This window comes from Ornithorhynchus anatinus, chromosome 7, assembly GCF_004115215.2.
Source record: "Ornithorhynchus anatinus isolate Pmale09 chromosome 7, mOrnAna1.pri.v4, whole genome shotgun sequence".
NCBI classification, from domain to species: domain Eukaryota; kingdom Metazoa; phylum Chordata; class Mammalia; order Monotremata; family Ornithorhynchidae; genus Ornithorhynchus; species Ornithorhynchus anatinus.
In genome coordinates this window covers 39,938,116-39,959,233 of record NC_041734.1, presented here as the reverse complement: position 1 = coordinate 39,959,233, position 21,118 = coordinate 39,938,116, and the positions used below count along the sequence as shown (strand labels likewise).

The 21,118-nt window shown below is 48.2% G+C and overlaps 2 protein-coding genes across 9 annotated transcripts in view; one reads left to right on the top strand and one right to left on the bottom strand.

The window, feature by feature from the left end:
• Positions 1 to 10,709, top strand: part of COL18A1 (collagen type XVIII alpha 1 chain) — a 253,843-nt gene extending 243,134 nt beyond the window's left edge. For all 3 annotated transcript variants that reach the window (XM_039912631.1, XM_039912630.1, XM_039912629.1), the window contains 6 exons: positions 644 to 775; positions 3,017 to 3,049; positions 3,604 to 3,900; positions 4,814 to 5,011; positions 5,859 to 5,974; positions 7,251 to 10,709. In XM_039912631.1, coding sequence (XP_039768565.1) covers positions 644 to 775; positions 3,017 to 3,049; positions 3,604 to 3,900; positions 4,814 to 5,011; positions 5,859 to 5,974; positions 7,251 to 7,467 — 993 coding nt within the window. In that variant the 3' untranslated portion in view covers positions 7,468 to 10,709. The remainder of the gene's footprint in view (positions 1 to 643; positions 776 to 3,016; positions 3,050 to 3,603; positions 3,901 to 4,813; positions 5,012 to 5,858; positions 5,975 to 7,250) is intronic.
• Positions 10,710 to 16,201: 5,492 nt separating this feature from the next.
• SLC19A1 (solute carrier family 19 member 1) overlaps positions 16,202 to 21,118 on the bottom strand; it is a 39,998-nt gene continuing 35,081 nt past the window's right edge. For all 6 annotated transcript variants that reach the window (XM_029069308.2, XM_029069309.2, XM_039912548.1 and 3 more), the window contains one exon: positions 16,202 to 18,146. In XM_029069308.2, the coding sequence (XP_028925141.1) occupies positions 17,949 to 18,146 (198 nt within the window). In that variant the 3' untranslated portion in view covers positions 16,202 to 17,948. The remainder of the gene's footprint in view (positions 18,147 to 21,118) is intronic.

The window sequence follows — 21,118 nt, the reverse complement described above, 5'->3', positions numbered from 1 at the left end:
ACATTAGAGGGATTATAAAACTGAGTGGGCAATTCCACAAAAGTTACTTTACATTTTTCATATTAATTCCAAAGTGACTGAAGGACTTTTTCTTGCTCAAAGCAGCCTGGGGTCTTTGAAAGCTCAGGTTCCATTTCAAATGAAAATACAAAATAAATGAGTCTGTTTACATTTTCAGGTCTGTCCAAGAAGATGAACTTGGGCAAGAAATGTGTCTACCAACTCTGTTCTACTGTACTCTCCCAAGTACTTAATGCAGTGATCTGCACATACTTAAGTACTTAATCAAATTTATTGAGTGCTTACTGTGTGCAGAGCACTGTACTAAGCTCATGGGAGAGTACAGTATAACAGACACATTCCCTACCCACAATGGTCTTTCATGCGATTGATCGATTGATTGAATTGGAACATTTAAGCCACCTCCTTATGTGCTATCTTCAGCACCTCATTTGAGTGCAGCTTTCCAGGAAAAGTGAAGGTTTGAGCTTTGCACATTTATAGCTGCAAGTAATGTGGGTGGACTTGTTTTTCACCCCCTTCTGCCATTTTCCTCCTTGCCAACACATTCAGGAGCTTTGTCTGAGAAGAAAGCTGTTCTTTCTAGGAAGAATAAATATTTGTTTGCAATTTTGTTTCCCAGCAGCTGAGAATTTTGTCAACATACCAAGCCATGCTAAACAAAGCCCGTGAGCTGCCAGAAGGGTGGGTGATCTTTGTGGCGGACAGAGAGGAGCTTTATGTCCGGGTCCGGAATGGAATCAGGAAAATCATGGTGAGGACTTTACTAAATACTGAAAAGAATCAATAGCCCAGGTAGTACAATGTTCTAGGCATATCTTAACCTGTCCATTCACCAGATACCTGTTGTTCTGTTGTTGCATTTGTAAAACCAGATACCAGCTCCCTTGAAGGAATGGAAGATGGCAATAGAAAAGAAAAGAATCATTTCATCCTTTGATTATTTGTTTAACTTGTTTTTATCATTTGTATCAATGGGCTTGCTGTTTTACCGATTATATGTTTGGGCCTCACCACTCCACGCCATTAGATTATAGATTGTAAACTACTCGAGGTCAGAAACTGAGCCCTGTACTTCTTGCGTGTGATCCCAGCACCTCATTCAGTGTCCTGCAGTTGAAGTAATAGTACTTATTAAGCACTTACTTTGTGCAGAGCCCTGCATTAAGTGCTGGGAGAGAAAACACAGTTGGGAATTAGATCTGGTCATGGTAGACTAGTGTACATGGTAGGCCCTCAAAAGATCCAGCCGATAATGATGGAGATGATTCCAGCAAAGTTAATAACTGATATTAGACCTATCTAACACTTTCCCTGCTACTTTCTCCCCACCTCCACTCCCAACCCCAAACCTCTGATGCCTACCAGGGGCTTAGAAACAGCCCAGTGAGTACCAATCTACACCTCAAGTTCACTGAGGTGTTTGTGCAGTCCCTGTTCCATGTGGCTATAGCCCATGTTGACTGTAGGCCCTGAGGTCTTGTCAGGGGTACAGGCCTGGACTATGGGACTGCACTGGTTCATGTGCTTCATCCATGATGGTGGGGTCGGGGGGCAGGGCATTCTAAGGGGCCAGGCTTGCTCTGGGGTTGTCCCAAGCAGGCTGGGGCTTGCCAGAGGGAGGGCCAAGTGATTCTGGGGCCTCTCATTCGATCCTGGATTTCTCTTTTGCCTTTCCAAGGCAATCTGGGACCCCCAAGGGACCCTGCTTCTCAGAATCTCTGGATAACTGGGGTCACCTAGCAGCCTCAGGCAGGGTCACCCCCAGCATCTCCAGAACAGCTCATCCAGCCCAGACTTTCAGTCTCTGGGGACCAAGAATGGTCCGGGGCTCCAGAGAGATCCCAGCATGCGTCAGGCCAGGGGACCCTTTGGACTGCACAGAGCCGGTTGTAACCCTGAAGTTGCCTGGCACACATTCTATCAAAACATGACAAAGTAATTAACAAGAACCCAGCAGTAAGGCATTTTCAATCTGGGCACTAGGCTATTTTTTATTTGTGTAAAATGGGTGACTTATAAGGGATTTCAAAAGAATGGTTAGTAATGTCATTTTACTGGTTAGTAAATGACAATGGTTAGTATTTCATTGACATTACTAATGAAATAGATAAGGTAGGAACATAGTCCGGTGTCTTTAATATGAACAGGCTTGACTCTGACTCTAGGCATTTTCTCTTTTGGCTTCTGTTCCGTTTAAGAGTTGACTGATTTAACTAGATTGGACAAGTTCTCTCTGTCCCCTGAGCCTCAGCCTGGTTCCCGCCACTCCTTCAGCTCTGGGCTGTCGGCAGCCCCTCTGACTTCCCTGGTTTCCTCAGTGTGTTGACATGGGAGGGTAGTCTCTGCCCTCTTCTTCCCGGAGGAATCACTTCCCTCTCCGAGCTCCTTCAAGGTTGCGAACTTTTTCAGTGTGCTCTTGCTTCTAAGGAAAATTCATGAAGCCTCCCATAAAGAGAGGCTCTTGATCTCATCTGTCTCACCTCCAACCTCTCACCGGCAACCTACCTCTGGCCTGGAACTTTCCCTCTCCTCATATCAGACAGATAATTGCTCTCCTCCACTCCAAAACCTTATTGAAGGCACAACTCCTCCAAGAAGTCTCCCCTGACTAAGCCCTCTTCTCCTTTTCTCCCACTTCCTTCTGTGCAGCTCTTACTTGCTCCTTCATTCATCCTCCCTCCCATCCCCACAGGATATATGTATATATCTGTAATTTATTCATTTATTTATATTAATGTCTATTTCTTCCTCTAGACTGTGAGCTCATTGTTGGCAGGAATGTGTCTGTTGTCATACTGTATTCTCCCAAGGACTTAGTACAGTGTGCGCACAATAAACCCTCAATAAATATGATTGAATGAATAAATGAAGAGGTTGGGTTCTAATTGCTGTTAGGCTGTAAGCTCCTTGAGGGCGGGGATCATGTGCTTAGTACAGTAAATCTGTGCATAGTAAACACTGAATTGTTTATGTTTTTGTTTTGTTTTTTCAGCTTGAGGCTCAGATTCCACTCCCACAGGGATCGGTAAGTGAGGGTCTCTCCTTATCTTCTGGGATCAATCTCAAGGATCTCCACTGGAATGAGCTTTGCTTTAGGTCCTGCAATACAAGTGACCTTTCCCTTCTGTTCTGTGTAATGGGAAGTGAGATAGTCCTTGTTCCTATAGTGGGCTTCAGAGTGGAGACTCTCCAAAGTGATTCTGTCCTTTAAATCCAAGCGAGTCACCCGTAAAAGGTCCCAAGGAAGTCCATGTGTCTCCTCTCTCCCCTATTCCCTTAGCACTTAGGTCCATATCTTTATACTTTATTGCTTCTCCCTACCTCTAATTTATTTTGTGGTCTCTCCTCTCCCTCCCCCCCCGCAGAAGATTATAAACTTCCTGAAGCCCAGGACTGTGTCTACTAATGTATTGTACTCTCCTGAGTGCTTGGTACAGTGCTCTGCATACAGTAGGCACTCAATAAATACAAGTTATGATTGACTGATGATGGATTAAAGCCACGTATTGCTAAGCAGGGAATAGGGCAGTGGGAGGAGGAGCCCGTTAAAGAGACACTGACGCTCTTTTGATCCACCAGGAGAACGAAGTGGCGGTGGTACAGCCCCCCGTGTTTCAGTACCCCCAGTCAGGCTCTCAGTTTAACGATGGCAACAACCCTTACCCCCGCCGAGAACACCCTTACTCCACCGCCAAGCCCTGGAGGTCTGACGATATCCTGCCTGGCTACCCCCGCTACCCAGACCAGTCCAACAGTCGTCACAATTATCACGGGGCCCAGCATCACCAGGAGCATCAACACAGCCTCTACCCCAACCTGCGGCCTCAATACCCTATCCCCTCCGCAGTTCACACCCACCACGACTTCCAGCCTGCTGTGAGTATCCCCTGCCTCCCAGATACCCTGCTGAGCAAGAGGCTTTGTTGTTCTTGCCCAGATTTCCTCCTGCCCCATCTGAGCATTTAAGAAGCTTTCCCTGCACTCTCCACCGTACTTATTTTCCCAACCAGCTTTTCTACTGCCTTCAGAAGTAATTTTTAAGATCTCTGGTTCTGCCCAGATTTGCCTCTTGCATACGTTTAGAGGCCTTTGGAGAATGAAACTCACTACTGTTCCAAGTTCCTTCTCTTTCCCTGGCCGGTTGTGTGTCCACTTTTTTGAAGACTCACTGTTTTGGTTCCCTCCCTGTTCACTGAAAGCTACCTGTCCATTTACCAATGCTAAGGACCACCCATCAAACAGCAAAAATGAAAGGAAAAGGCCTTTTTTTTTTTTAATCTTTGTGAACATTATTGACCTGTCTTATCTTGCTTGTGACATGAACCATGTGGAAGTTAGGAATCGTTTGAGACCCAGACCCTCCGGTCCCCCAGGATTAGGCTCAGGGCACCCAAGTGATTTTATGATCCCTGAACTGTTTTCAGACCTGAGGTGGCTTTGGGCTTCTGCCATCGTTGGCTGTCGACAAGACTGAACTAGAGATGAAAGCTCCTCCTTTTCTCTCTTCTTGTCCCGCAGCCTTGCCCTGCTTCCCGAATACTTTGCCAGGGAGTTAGCAGGGTAGACAGGTAGAGAGCTGAGTTCAGGACAGAAGTTCAGGGGTTTCTCTGCTTAAAGAAAACCCAAGGTCTTCACCGGGGCAGAGCTTTGGGTTGGGCAACTTTTTCCTGTTCCCTTCTCCACGGTTCCGAGCACTGTGGGATTGAAGCCAGGGAGTACACCCGCTCTCTTCCGGGCAACGCTCGTCTGTTGGTTTTGTCACCGAGGAACGTGTCTGTCCCCTTGTCAGCTCCACCTGATTGCGCTGAACACCCCGCTGAGCGGCAGCATGCGTGGCATCCGGGGCGCCGACTTCCAGTGCTTCCAGCAGGCCAGGGAGGTGGGCCTGACTGGCACCTTCCGAGCGTTCCTTTCATCCAGACTACAGGACCTCTATAGCATCGTCCGGCGAGCGGACCGGAACGGGGTGCCGATCGTCAACCTCAAGGTACGCCACCGCAGACCCCGGGGAGGGGGGTCAGCAAAGAGCGGGGTGACGATTGGCCCGTTATCTTTGGAGGAGGGGGGCGGGATGAGGGAGGGGGTATCAAGTCAGTGGGAACGCAGTCTCCGTCAGAACCGTGAATGCTGAGTCTCTGGAGGATCATCCTGCTGATTGGTTTTCTTCACTCAGAACGATACCTCATGCCGTAGTTCAGGCATCGCCGGGCCCTGGGCCGAGGTTCCCTGGTTGGTGATCCAGACCACTGGAGCTGGTCAAGAAGCTCTGGGAAGGGGCCAAACCCCCAGACAGTGCTCAGCGGGCAGGGCTCCATCTCTCTCACCTCCCCGGAGCCACCGTGGCTGTCCTGACTGTAATGGTGGAGGGCTCAGCGCTCTGACCATCACTCTTCCCCCTCAATCCCCTACACTGCTGAATGGCCTGCCATTCCCTTCACTCACTCACTCACTCACTCACTCACTCACTCACTCACTCACTCACACACACTCTATCTCTCATCTGCCCACCCCCTTCTCTCTGACAAGTGAGACACTGCATTTGAAAGAACACCTCCCTCTGCCATAAAACACTGCTTACTATGGCAGATGGGATGAAGCAGCAATTCTGACTTCAGCCATGAGCCCGCAATAGGCTCCGGGATGATCAGAGATTTCTGGATTCCCAGTAAGCAGTGTTGAAAAAGTAACAGGCCAGCTGAGCCCGGGATAAGAATCGGATTAGTGCCCAGGAGCTCTCTTTCATTTTACTTTGGCAATATTAGCTTAAAGGTGAAGTCATTTCCCTGTCTGTCTCTCCCTCTCAACCCCATTTCTCCCTTGGCTCTGCCCTGAAGGATGAACTTTTGTTTAACAACTGGGAGGCCCTATTCTCTGGCTCAGAAGGCCAGCTGAAGCCTGGCTCTCGCATCTTCTCATTCGACGGAAAAGACGTCCTGAGGCACTCTTCCTGGTAGGTTCAAAATGTTTCATTCAGTCTTTGTTTCTTTGTTTCCACCTGGTGTACCTGGCAGAGAGGAGAGTCAGGAGGGATCTGATCTAGTTTCCACTTGGAGCTTCATTTCCAAAACTCCTCAAAGGTTCCGGTGGGTTGGGGGAGGGATGGGGAATGAATTGTGTTTAGGCTGAAGTCAGAGGGGGAAGGGTCTCGGGCTTGCGACCTGCTGCGTTGCCAGCTTTTAAAAGAGAAACTCTAAACCGGAAAATAAAGTGTCTTTTTTGACTTTCCCCTCAGAATCACACATTTGAATCGATAGAGGAATTTATGCCAAATGGTTTCAGGCTAGTTATGACCTGAGCAGAGGTCCCCATTCCACAGGGTCCCCAGGGGACTTCGGCCCCTGCGGCTTTCTGAGCTGCCAGGCTTGCTCGTTCCGGGCCTCTGACGTGTTATGAAAGTTTCCGGTCAGGGTCAAGAAGATACCAAGTGGTGGCTTTCTGGCCAATGAGCTCTTTGAAACCTGGCCCCTCTCAGAACCCCTCCACCTGCCAAATGCCTTCCTATTTTCACCCCCCCGTGCTCAGAATGAAAAGTTGGCTGTCCCAGAGTTAGATCTGTCTCCTGTAATCATGTAGCTGTGGCAGGGAATATTGTGTAATAACTTCATCACCAAGGAAAATGAGTTACTGTGAGGATTCGATTTCGGGAGCAGTCTCTATGCGGAGGGAAAAAGGGAATAAGGCTGATGATGAAACCAGCTTTATTAGCAAATGCATAAAGGAGAGCAGCAGCCACTATGGCATACTAGACTAAAACTCCTTCGTATGTGCACCGAGTTGTCGGTCTGCAAGGAGTCCCAGTGTCCCCAACTTCCCAATAATAACTAATAATGGTGGTAATTAAGTGCTTACTGTGTGCCAGGCACCATACGAAGGGTAGATACAAGATAATCGTGTTGGACACAGTCCCTGTCCCTTATAGGGCTCACAATCTTAATCCCCATTTTATACATGAGGTAACTGAGGCCCAGAGAAGTGAATTGACTTGCCCAAGGTGACACAGCAGACAAGTGGAGGAGCTGGGATTAGAAGCCGGGTCCTTCTGACTTTCAGGCCCGAGCTGTTTCCACTAGGCCATGCTGCTTTCCTGGCTCTGTAGAAGGTACCAGAGTGAATGAGATAGCTGAGGTGCCTCAGGGCAGAGCGAGAACGGAGGGGGTCTGAGCGGCTCCGAGCCCCACGTCCGTCCCCTCGGGGCTGGGATCCTCCAACACACCCCTGTGTTTCAGGCCGCAGAAGAGCGTGTGGCATGGCTCCGACTCCAAGGGCCGACGGCTGACCGAAAACTACTGTGAGACCTGGCGGACGGACGAGGCCATGGTGACGGGCCAGGCCTCCTCCCTGATGTCCGGCAAGCTGCTCGAGCAGAAGCCCATGAGCTGCAGGAACGCTTTCGTCGTCCTTTGTATCGAGAACAGCTTCATGACCTCCTTGTCTAAGAAATAGAGGCCCGGACTGCAAACAACGGACGGACAGGAGGAGGGCGAGAGGGAGAGGGCAGAGAGACCCCCGCCTCTCCCCCCCGACCAAACCGCCGCAGGAAAAGGCCGGCCGGGCTCCCAAGGGGGGCAGTGTTACCAGACAGAGTAACCTAGCCATTGGGTTTTCTTGTACAGCTCATACATTCATGTAATCAATCAAGAAATAAAAGAAGCCAAAGAGTGTATTTTTTAAAAAGTTTAAAACGAAAGAACCTGATGCTGAGACTGTTTCTCCCTTCTCCCCCTCTATCCACTCACTTGAGGCCCATACTCCTCCATGACCCCACCCGGAAGTCATTTAAAATGGCTCCCGAAGCCTACGCTGAAGGGAATCTGGACCCGAGGCATTCGGTTTTCCTTGTGTCCCTGACCCTCTTCACCTAACCCAGATGGTGCACGCCCCTTCTTCTCTACCCTGAGCATTTTGAACCATTACACCCAGGTGGAAGGGAGCAGCTAGTTCCCCCCTTTCTATGTCCTTTTTCTCCTCTGTCTACAGGATGCCCCTTTTATCGAGAGAGACCAAGGGTTTGTAGCTTGGTCAAGCCAAGGCGCTTACAGAAGCGGTTGCCTAAACAGAGACGGCCCTCACGAGTTAAGACGTTCCTCACCTTGTTCCGATGTTCTGTTTGGATCAACATTTCCCATCCAGGAATACTTATAAACACGTCCCTCTCTGTGGTCGGCTCTCTAGGAAGCCCGCTGCAAGTTAGCCCCGCGCCAGGCCTTCTTTTCTTCCTGTCTTGACCCAGCAAACAGGGCTTGGTTTTCCCAAGGCTCTTGGTTATCCCTGGAACTTTAAAATCCAAAGGGAGCTAGCTCCACCGAGGCCCTTTTGTTTGGGATGCTTAAAACCCGACTTCACAGTCCCACTTGGAGTCTACTCTCCATGCAGACCAAAGCCCTGTTCCTGCCCACACCTGTGGAGGATTTCAGCTCTGCTTTTGGCTGTACCCAATCCATGTGTACTTTTCTCCTGTTTAAAAAGGCAAACCAGCAACCGGGACCTATGGTATGGGCTTCCTGCGTATCCGAGGGAGACTCCGGTAGTGGTGCAAGTGGCCCGGTTTTAAAAAGCCCTCGGGAACTACCTCTGCCTTCAGTTGTCAGTCCTAACCAACCCTCTCCGGGGATGGAGAGGCCCCTTCTTTTCTCCCTGGATTGACAGTCTAATCTCAGTGCAGATACCCATTGTATTTCCAGCTGGCGTTGCTTCTCTGGCCATAGAAGAGGAAGTAAAACTCCAGCCCAGCAGCCACTGAGGGAGTCCACAGTCAATCCTCACACTACACTGGCTGAATTCTCTCTTTTCAGGCCTGGGGGGTCTGGTGTATGATATTTAAAGAAAAGAAAAATGAAATTCAGGTCTGGCCATAGAAAAGACAATGTTGAATGTGGCACTAAATGTGAAGATTTCAATTGTTTGTCCAAAAATTTAGAAAAACCTGCTTTGGGTTAGTTTGGTTTTTTTTTTCAATTTTTCAATTCAGACTTTCCCCTCACACCCAGCCTGTTGGGTAAGTGTGTTTTGCTTCATTCTGTGGATTAGATGCTAGTCTCTGGGGGTTTAAGGATTTGGCTGGAATTCAGGCCCCTCCTTCCTTCTCATTTCCTTCCTGATGAAAGATCTCAAATTCTCACAGGACAGTGGTTGCTTCAGACTCAAAAGGGCTCAGCCTGATGACTTTTGATTTGGGGTACTGCTCCATCCCTTCTAGAAATTAGCCTTGATAACTTCAGTAGAGCAGTTTTCTGTGGGGTCCCATCCGCCCCTCTGCAGCCCCTCATGCTGCACAAACCCAGGAGCGAATGGCATGACTTTTGTCCACTTTCAGCTCTGGTTTTTCTCATGACATGACCAAAGCCCCTGCTCTTCTTGAAAACCACAGGACAAGAGATTGCTGAGATGTTTTTCAACTCATCATCCCACCCCCATTCACCTCCATCTCTATTGCATAGCCATGTGAGACAGGCTAACTATTCAATTTTAACATTGTCACTACAAGCATGGAGATATGTCCCTGGAGCACTGCTCAATTGGATATACCGTTTCGGGCTAGCGACATCAGTCAGAGAGAGGCAGTAAAAACAGTTCTGAGCAAATCTTTTTGGTACTTTTATCAATGCTGATTTTTGTGTAAACTGGGAAAGAAGGGCCCCTTGCCACCCTTGGCTTCCACAGTCCCCAACGTTTTGCTTTCAAAGCTTCCGTCTTGTATTCCCCTGGGCTGATATTTTTAGGAGCCGGGCAAAACAGTTGGGAGGTAAAGAATCTGAGCGTACTTCGGTTATAAGGGGGAGTTGACATGAAAAGCAAATAATTGTGGGATGTGCTGGAGGAAAGAGCAAGAGTGGAAGGAGCAACAGATCTCAAGTACCAACTGTCAGTTTAAAATGCACAAAGGGGTTATGACTAGAAACAGATTATTAATGTATACCTACTTCCTCAGAGCACAGAGAGCCTGTTCCTTGCATGTGCCTAGGAAAAATCAAGATGGCCCCGTTGGGATTTTTGAAAGGGATGGGGAGGTTTGGGGGCTGAAAGCCGATCTGGCACCTGTACCTTCATCTGGCATTCGCTTGGGTGGTATGTGGCAATTTTTTTTATTAAAACCCTTAGAGGCCTGAAAATGTTTTTAACTGCACCGTGAATGGAGAAGAGGAATACTGTAAGACTTGCAACTTTGGGATGGGAGTGTGATGGTGGAGAAAGGACAGAGGGACAGCGAGAGAAAGTGTGTGTGTATTTGTGTGTGTGTTTGTATTTACGTGAACAAAGGAGAAAAGCTTCTATTCAACCACTAAAGTGAACTCAAACTACAAGTTTGAATGTTAGATGAATATGTGCTCATCAATTCTAAAAAAAAAATCACATTTTGTGGTTGACTGTTTCTATTGGCATCCCAGCCACGAGCTGTCTGTTTCCAAGCCAGAAATCTTGGTGACCCATATGTGCTATGTATGCATTTGTTAAGCACTGATTAATCTGAAAACATGAGGTGCTAAGTATTCAATTAACTTTTTCATATCACTCTGGAGTGATTATAACAATCTAAGCCACCCAATCTATCTATATCTTACTATGTCTACTGTATTTTGTGTAAATGCAATTTAAAACCTGTGGAAACTTTTATTTTGTCTATTGTGTGCTACAAACCATTTTCTAAAGGCACTGACTGAATAAAGAAAATTTCCTCTTGGACCTGACATTATTGTACGTGTAGAGTTTATCTTTTTTTCCCAGAACTGCCGAGCTGGATGGAAAATGGCAAGACTGCTTTGGGTGATGGAGCTGATGCTTTAAGATCTCAGCTCGCTTTCCAGAAGAATTATTTAAGATCCCCCAGACCAGCCTTCAACAGTTCACCTGAAAGACGGAGAAAGTGCAGGAGGCCCTTGCTCTTTCCAGTTTCCTGAGCACCACCAGTTCCCGAGCTCAGCTGACGCTCGGAAGCTGACTGCCTTTTTGCTATGTGGCTTCTGGGTCCTTGCAGGATCAGTCTCAGCAATCCAGTCGTGCCCTGTGAAAAGCACCTCGAAGGGAGCGAGCGTCAGCCAGAGGAGGCCAGAGTTAGTGGCATCGGACCCAATCACCTCACACACTCTTGAGGCTTGGTTTGACTCAAACCAGGCTCTGGATTTTCATCTACTGGAGAAGCAGCTTGGCCTGATGGAAAGAGCACCGGCCTAGGAGTCAGAGGACCTTGGGTTCTAATTCCGACTCTGCCGATTGCATGCTGTGTGACCTTGGGCATGGCACTTCACTTCTCTGTGTCTGTTACCTCTTCTGTAAAATGAGGATTAAGACTGTGAGCCCCACGCAGGGCAGGGATTGTGCCCAACCTGACAACCATCTACCCCAGTGCTTAGAACAGTGTCATACATAGTTAGCGCTTAAATATTATTAAAAAAAAGTTTTAACACTTCTGCTGGTGCCAGTTTGGAAGCAACTCCTCCATGGAGATGAGCTACTAGATTTTTTAACTCCTAGAAGGAAGGTTTGTACTCAGTGCTCTGCATGCGGTAAGCGTTCAGTAAATACTGGAGCAGTACTGATTGACTGGAGCAGCCTAAGGTAGGACAACACTGGGGAAATGGTGAAGGTATTCGTGGATTTTCTTTTCTCCAGAGGAAAACTGGTTGCCGAAGAACCACACACAGCAAGACTACAAATTTATAAATCTTCCAAATTCACTTCTTTTTCCCATTATCTTTTTTATGGTATTTGTTAGCATTTACCCTATGTCAGGCACTGTTCTAAGCATTGAGGTAGGTATAAATTGATCAGGATGGACACAGACTGTGAGCCCTATGTGGGACAGGGACTAAGTCAAAGGGAGGAGGTTTAATCTCCATTTTACAGCTGAGGCAAATGAGGCACAGAGAAGTTAACTGTCTTGACCATGGTCACACAGCGGACAAGTGGTGGAGCTGGGATTAGAACCTAAATCTTCCGACTCCCAGGCCTGTGCTCTTCCCACTAGACCCTCCTGCTTCTCGCTAACATTGGCCTTTTTTGATAAATATATGGAAATCGAATGTTAGTCCCTCCTACCCCGAGGATCCCTGCTCCCAGCATGTTCTGTGCCCGCTAGGCCGGGGGGAAACCTGCTGCTGCCTGTTCTGACTCTTCTATCCCTACTGAGACTTCAAGCCTATTTCGTCTATTTGTGTTGTGTTCTAATATTTATTAATTCTCTTTCTCCAATCCTTATCCCCATTTAGACTTTTTTTGTTTTTATGGTAAGTCCATAATAGGTACCAGTGGAAGAAGGCAATGGTAAACCACTTCCATATGTTTACCAAGAAAACTATGGCTACACATGCCAGAAAGAGGCGAAGGTAGGACGTTCTGGAGCAAGTGGGTCCAGGGACTCGCTATGAATCGGAAACAGTTGGACAGCACTTGATGACCGCTCTGTACCAGGTACTGTACTAAGTGTTCTGTACCAGGTATTGTACTAAATGCTGGGGTAAATTCAAGTTTGTCAGGTTGGATGCAGTCCCTGTCCTGCATAGGGCTCACAGTCTTAATCCCCATTTTACAGATTCATTCATTCAGTTGTATTTATTGAGCACTTACTGTGTGCAGACTACTAAGACTTGGGAGAGTACAATACAACAATAAACAGACACAAAATTAGGTAACTGGAGGCACAGAAAAGTTAAGGACTTGCCCATGGTGTCACAGCACACAAGTGGTGGATCAGGATTAGAATCCAGGTCCTTCTGACTCCTAGGCCTAAACTCTATACACTAGGCCATGCTCCCTGCCCTGAGAGACAGGGACCATGTCTAACACCAACCTGTGTGCTCTCTTCCAGTGCTTACTAGAGTGCTCAATAAATACAATTATTATTACAACAAAATATCTCTTGGGTCTGGTTGGGATGCTGTGAGGCACCCTGACTGGCTGAGGAAACCAGAGCTTGGCTCACCCAATGCAAATATCTGTTTTTGGCTGTGGTTGACTGGTTGGGTGTCATTCTGTTCTCCCACAACTGAGTGAAATAGTCATAGCCCTCTGAGGGACAGGTTCCCACCTGGGTATTCTCTCTCTCTGAATTTTATTGCCATTGTTCTTGTCTGTCCATCTCCCCCGATTAGACCGTAAGCCCGTCAAACGGCAGGGACTGTCTCTATCTGTTGCCGACTTGTTCATCCCAAGCGCTTAGTACAGTGCTCTGCACATAGTAAGCGCTCAATAAATACTATTGAATGAATGAATGAATGAATTTAGTGGAATGCTATGCACACAGTAAAGGTTCGTTAAATGCTATTATTAATATGGAGCAGTAAGCAAAAGTCCATATACACCTACTGTGAATGCTAACATTGTTTCTTTGATATTGATGCCTCGCCGATATTTTGTGATCATTCATTAATTCATTCAATAGTATTTGAGTGCTTACTATGTGCAGAGCACTGTACTGAGCACTTGGAATGTACAATTTGGCAACAGATAAGAGACAATCCCTGCCCAGTGACGGGCTCACAGTCTAAAGGGTCTAAATGTAAAAATGATTACTTTTTTTTGTGTGGAAACCACTGGCATGCCTTGAGGGTTTTAAATCTGCACTGACCAAAAATGTACGTCCTGTTGAGTTTCCACCTCTGTCTCCCTGTGGGTCTGCCCAGGTGTGCAGGGCAGAATTTATCTGATTTCTTTTGTTTATGCATATGTGCACGTTGTATAATTCCTAGACCTTTTTTTCAGGGGTTGGAAGTACCACCAGTGGTGGCGAGGGCATTGGTTTTAGGGGTGTCCCAATGTGTGGTCATCAAGTCTTCTACTTCCCTTCCCACAAAAGTGATTCTGCCTTGTTCAGGATTGTAGAGGTGCGTGGATAGAGCATGGGCCTGGGGGTCAGAAGGACCTGGGTTCTAATCCCAGCTCCACCACACATCTGCTGTGTGACCTGTGGCAAGTCACTTCACTTCTCTGTGCCTGTTACCTCATCTGTAAATTGGGGATTAGGAATGTGAGCCCCAGGTGGGACAGGGACTGTGTCCAACTTGATTAACTTATATTTTCCCCAACGCTAACAGCGCTTGGCATATAGTAAGCACTTAACAAGTACCACTATCCTTTTTTATTATTGATTTCTCCAGAGGGCACAGCAGCGGGCCTTTTCAAGGGACTTGCACCATCACTCTCTCCATCACAGGCACTCACACATGGCCATCTCTTCCCCCTCTGCTTTTCCTTTTTTCACAGAACAGCCTCCTTCAATCCTCATTTTTTTAGAATTAGATCAACGCAGATTATAATCTGTCAAGCTCACCTTGGGCAAGGAACTTGCCTACCGACTCTTTGGTATTGTACGTCCCAAGCACTTACCGTTGATGATAACGATGACACACGGAGACTCATCCATTATCTTTCACATTTCTTTTCCCGGACCATCTGCCTCCCACTCAGCAGCAAGCCATGCCACCTCTTCTCTCCCATCCTTGGTGTCTTGATTTCTGTCTCTACTTCAGTCCTCATCCATGTCTTCCAGTCCCTTCCTTGCTTGTAGCACTCTTCCAGTCTCTCTTCTTCACTTTCTGGGTCTGCCTCTGCTTGTCTTTGTCAGCCCAATTTGGATGACCACAGGCTTACCTCCTGCTAATAACAGTGATGGCATTTGCTAAGCACTTACTAGGTGCCAAGCACTGTTCTCAGCTTTAGGGTAGATACAAGGTTATTAAGTTGGATGCAATCTCTGCCCCACATGGGGCTCAGTCTTAATCCCCATTTTACAGATGAGGTAACTGAGACACTGAGAAGTTAAGTGACTTGCCCTGGGACAAGTGGCAGAGCTGGGATTAGAACCCTGTTCTGAGATTCAAGATCCCACCTTAACTGGGAAGCAGGTAGAAGCTGCTGTTGGGCTTGATTTTTATTTCTTTTTTAATGGTATTTAAGTGCTTCCTATGTGCTAACCACTATAATAAGCACTAGGGGAGATACAAAATAATTAGGTTAGACACAGTCCATGTCCCACATGGGGCACACAGTCTTAAACCCCATTTTAGAGATGAGGTAGTGGGCACAGAGAAGTTGGGTGACTTGCCCAAAGTCACATAATTGACAAGTAGACAATATTAGAACCCGGGTCCTTCTGACAACCAAGCCATGCTCTATGCACTAGGCCATGCTGCTTCTCTTTGCTTGTTTGCTCTCTCGGGCCTCATTGGGATGCCTGATGGTTTGCCTTGGTTTCCCCAGGTAATTATGAAGGGCACCTTGCTGCCCAGCAGTCTGACTTTTCATTCCTGTGCTGAGCCCTGGGGTTTTGGGAAACAATCTGCTCACCTTAGGATCAATCCTGAGATGGGATTTTTCTTATGGAATCAGGAAGAGACATCAGCAAGTGGGAGACAACACTATTGATCAAATTGGGTTGATCCTGGCCTCACCCCAGCACTTAATAGTGATAATGAGAATAATTGTAGTATTTAAGTGCTTACCATGTGCCCAGCCCTATACTAAATGCTGGGATGGATACAAGCAAATCAGGTTGGACACAGTCCCTGTCCCACATGGGGCTCAAAGTCCCAATCCTGTCTCCCCCGATTAGACTGTAAGCCCATCAAAGGGCAGGGACTGTCCCTATCTGTTGCCCATTTGTACATTCCAAGCGCTTAGTACAGTGCTCTGCACATAGTAAGTGCTCAATAAATACTATTGAATGAATTTTACAGATGAGGTAACTGAGGCCTCAGAGAAGCAAAGTGCCTTGCCCAAAGTTATACAGCAGACAAGTGGAGGAGCCAGGATTAGAATCCATAACCACCTGACTTCCAACTCTGTGGTCTATTATGCCGCTATTTCCCTCAGGGAGGGAAGCAAGTGGGCAGCTGGGTGGACTAGCCGGGTGCAAGCTGGGTTGGGCACAACACCCACAAGGTCTGGCTCAAATTGATATAAGCCCTCACTCCCCTGCCCTGACAGAAGTCAATTCACTCCACTCCCCTGCTCGTCTTGGGATGAACCGGCAACCAGGCTTAAGTGGGTCCCTGTAGAGAGGGCCTCAGGAGGCGCTGGGAGAATTTTGGTCACGGCCCAGCCCTGGGCCAAATCCACCCGTTGCTGGGGCAGAAGGAAGCTCCATTTATGCTCGGTTCTCCCGGCCAGTTCCAGGAGGCTGAGGGCAGCAGTCCCCAGCTTCCTGAGGGGCTGAGATTCAAGCTGAAAAACTCTTAGAGACACATTATTTTGCAGAATCTAATTTATTATATAAAGAATAGCAACAGCTTGTATTACAAAATCTCTATTATTTATAGCCTACAGTGGAAAAAAAACGATTCTGTGGTTTTCAACCACTGATTGGAAATAAAAAAAGAATCCTGGGTGAAGCGACGGTACCAAATTCCGGGTGAGGCCGGCGCCTCTTGCAGTGAGGCAGGAGGAGAATGTGGGCTGAGAGGGGCCGTGCTAGGCGAGCCTCCCCTCTCTGCTGATGGGACTGGCTCTGTGGGGGTGGGGGGCGCCTCCATTTGAAAGCCCCGCCGTTTTCCTTCCAACTTAGGCCCCCATTGCCAAAGCTAATACTGAGGTGCGCTGTTTTGTATCGATTCGTTCCGAGGAACGTTTGTCACACATTCTCTCTTTTGCCCTCCATCGCGCCTCTGAGGTAGGTGAGTGTCAGTCCTGGGGGACGGGTTGGCAAGTGGAGTTGCGGAGGTGAGGGAGGGCGGGGGGGCACGGGAGGGGGGACGGCAGGCAAGGACAAAACCAGGCCTGGAAGAGGTGGCATCTAAAGGGACCACGTGACCTCTCCCCTAAGTGAACCCAAGGACCCCCTCGCCCCTTGAGCCTAACATCCGGGGAGCACCCAAAGCAGGCTAGATGGAATCCCACTTCGCTTCAAAAGCACCGACCACCTTGGAATGGTTCCAAACAGGACCCTCGTGGCTCTGGAGAAGCTGCCTTCCAAGGCGTCCCTACCTCCTGGCTGAAACATGGCCGTGAGAGGGGTAGGAGGGAAGGCCTAAAGTCCGATCATCTTCCGTCACAGCTGGGCATCTTGCAGAGGAAAGACAGACTGTGACTCCAACAGAGGGAACGGTCTGCTGGCTTCAGCAACTTCGGTGGCTCCACGTGACAAATAGCTGAAATCCAACTCCAGATTCCCCTTCCTCTCTAATTCCCACTTGGAACTCCTATAAAGAGGGAGGATGGGAGGGAAGAACACTGAAGTGTGAATTCTTTTTCCTGTGCCCAGAGGAATCAACATCGAAAAGCAGCTGAGAGGCAGGGGTAGGGGAGACTCGGCCTAGCGTTCCCGAGCCCCCCCACACCATGCCACACAGCTCGCTTCACAACGTACACTTACGAACAGAACGCTTAATGCAGGGACCGGAGATGGCAGAAATGCGACTCTGGTTCGTTCTCTCTTTCCTGGGCTTGTTATACAGAGAAATGAAGCTTTCTAGCAATTTAGCAGGGGTGGCACAGGGACACAAGAAGTGCTCAAGCTTTTTCAAAGCAATGCCTAAGGCAAAAGATTCAGCCGGTTGGGAGTCTGAAAGATATAAAAAAATAAACACTGGAAAATACGACTCCCTGACCCGGGCAGGAATTTTTAACATCTTATTTTAAATGGTGCAGCCTGTAAAGTTATCCCCTTATTTGGGTGTTGACGAGGAAACAGAGCACTGTGTCGGGCTGAGGAGAGGCAGCCCCATTCGCCTGGGACATCCAGGCTGCTTGCCGGTTTGCGCTCCAACCCGGAATGGTACAGAAAAGGTGGTTTCATGTGGAGTTTGGCTCCAGGCTGGGGGATCACCGGTGACAGGTCAACGTGCCACCACGGACCGCTGGCTCGTCCTCTCCCCGGCCTCTGGCCTGGAACACCAGAGTCTCTCAGCGTCCGTCTCCACCGCGGGATCTGCTCGGCCTGGGAGGGCTTCGAGTGGAGCCATGCCGCCCCTCGCCCCACCCCTCCACCGGCTCCCTCAGGCCCGTTCGCTGCCGCTCCCGTTCTCCTTTGGGCTCAGCTCCCTGGCTCCCGTCTCTTCGGTGGGGCCGCTCAGCTCCTTGGCCAAGGGCAAGTCCTGCTGCTTGTCCTGCCTGTTGTGCCTCAAAGCCACGTACACGGATCCCCCGAGGTAGGCGAACGCCAGCACCGTGAAGTAGACGAAGTAAATGTGAAACTGGAAAAGAGAAGGAGCCATTGAAGGTGGAGACCGGAATGTGAGGGGTAGAGGGGAAGGGGAGCAAAAGGATAAAATGAGCAAAGAACAATAAAAAGCCGTAGTTGTGTTTAGAAGTCTTGGCATTTTTCCAGAAGTATTCCTGGCTGATTTATCAGATTGTAAACTTCTTGATCCCTCTCAGGGTCACACCTGGAGAGTTTCCAGTACCCTACTAGTCTCGGCTATGGGAGGCAGAGTCAAGCGGAGGCATATTCATCCCATTCCTAGCTTGCCCAATGGCTAGCGAGTGGAAGGCAGTCTACTACAAGTCAAAACTCACCCATTCTGGGCGGCAACCGCATGGGAGAGAGTCAAGGGCGGAGACTTAAGTTTACTGCGCGGAAGGTGGCGATGGTAAACCACTTCTGTGTTTTTACCAAGAAAACGCTATGGATACACTACCAGAACGACTACAGATGGAGAGTGGGGCGTCCTGGCAGAGATGTGTCCGTGGTGTCGCTATGGGTCGGAAACGACTTGACGGCATAAGACAAGCTTTTTGAAGGCTCGGATCGGGTTTACCACCTTACTGTATTTATTGTACCCTCCCAACCACTTAGCAGAGTACCCCGCCTATAGTAAGAACTCATATTCGTAATTTATTATATCTGCAATTTATAATAACAACTGTGGTATTTGTTAAGAATTTACTATGTGCCAAGTACTGTGCTAAGCGCTGGGGCTAGATACAAGCAAATCGATTTGGACAGAGTCGCTTGTCCCACATGGAGTTCAGTCTTAATCCCCATTTTACAGATGAGGTAACTGAGGCACAGAGAAGTTACATGACTTGCCCAAAGTCATTCGGCAGACAAGTGGCGAATCTGGGATTAGAACCCAGGTCCTCTGACTCCCAGGCCTCAGCTCTATCCACTTGACCGTGCTGCATCTCGCAATTATGTCAGTAATTTTATTTATATTAAAGTCTGTCTCCTCATCTAGACTGTAAGCTCACTTTGGGCTGGGAAAGTATCTACCAATTCTGTTATGCCGTATTCTCCCAAGCGCTCAGCACAGTGCTCTGCACACACTGAAGATTTTCAGTGACTAAAACTGATTTAATATAGACCACTGATTGAAAAAAGAACACCCAAAGAGGTCAGCATGAACTGGCTCATGTTCAACAGATGCCTATGATTGCCACTGCCCCCTGGATCCAGCGGGAGACGGGGGAAAGAAGTGGGGACAGAAGCTTCATTTAGAAAAAAAAGAAATGACCCACTTCTGAGGAAAATGTGCATCTTTCCTTACAGTGATCAACAGCTCAGCAGTCAACATCCAGGCAGGATGCAGCCAATCTAGTCCCCACTCTGCAGCCCTCGTCCCCTGGGCCTGTCCAAGCTTGGCATGAGAGGCAGCATGGAGTAGTTGAAAGAGCACAGGCCTGGAAGTCAGAGGACCCGAGTTCTACTCTCAGCTCTGCCGCTTGTCTGCTGTGTGCCCTTCTTCTTCGGCAAGCAGTTGCTTAAATTCTCTGTGACTAAGTTACCTGCTCTGTATGGGGATTAGGACTTTGAGCCCTAGGTAGGATTTGGACTGTGTCCAACCTGATTATCTTGTATCTATCCTGGCACTAGGTACAGGGCACATAGTAAACATTTAAATATCATTAAAAAAGTTGTATTTTATAAGTCCTGCCTCTCACTATTAACACCAATACTAAAAATAGTAATAAGAATGATGATATATGTTAAGCACTTCAGTGCCAAGTAGAGGGGCAGAAACAAGATAACAGATACTACTACTGCCAGCTAATAATACTTGTGGGCAGGTAACATGTCTACCAACTCTGTTGTACTCTCCCAAGTGTTTAGTTCAGTGCTCTACACACAATAAGCACTCAATAAACACCTCTGATGATGATGATCTATATCACAAAAACAGCGGAACCTACTTTGATTAATTCAAAATAAGCCATAAGCATTTCCTTGAATTTCACCTTTGAAGTGGCAGGCAGCATTCACAAAATAGGGGTCTTGCCTGCAGCAGAAGTAGAGCCTGGGGACTCAGGGAGTGAGGTAGCTAGAAGAGCCAGGGGAAGGAGAGGTAGGGGCCCGGGTGTCGGAGCAGAGGTTTCTTGGCCAGGGAGACCTTCTTCACCATGAATTGAGGAGGAGCGGTCAGTGGCTAAGAGTTAAGGGAGAAAGGGAAGGAGCGACTACAGATTCTGGAGGCAGGTTGGACAGACGAGGGCGGGAGGAGTCCCCTGGGGCAGCAGTTCGTAGGGGTTCTGTCCTCTCTGGCCCGCCCCAGTTCTGGTGGAGAGAGGGAAGGACATCTACTTCAATCATCATTTCCATGGGAGTAAACGCAGCCACAGGAGCTTGCCAGACCTAGAGCAAACCACTCAATTCCCTCGCCCCCTCCGACCTCACCTCACTACTCTCCTACTATAATCCAGCCCTCATGCTTCACTTCTCTAATAACCTTCTCAATGTACCTCGATCTTGTCATCTCACCGCTGACCTCTCGCACATATCCTGCCTCTGGCCTGGAATGCCCTCCCTTTCCATATCCAAAAGACAATTATTCTCCCCTGCTTTTTGAAGGCACATTTCCTCCAAGAGGCCATCCCTAAGCCCTCCTTTCCTCTTCTCCCACTGTCTGCGTCGCCCTGACTTGCTCCCTTTATTCACCTCTCCTTCACAGCCCCACAGCACTTAAGTACCTACCTGTAAATTAATGTCTGTCTCCCCACCTAGACTGTAAGCTCGTTGTGGGCAGGGAATGTACTTGTTGATTATTGTATTGTACTCTCCCAAGCATTTAGTACAATGCTCCCCACCAAGTAAGTGCTCAATAAACACGACTGACTGATTGACTGACAGAAGCCGCTGGTGAGTCAGATCGTAATCTTGGCTCCGAGCCAGCTCCTACCTTCCATATCCAACTTGGCAGGGACACCGCACTTTGCTCTGAGGAACGGGCCT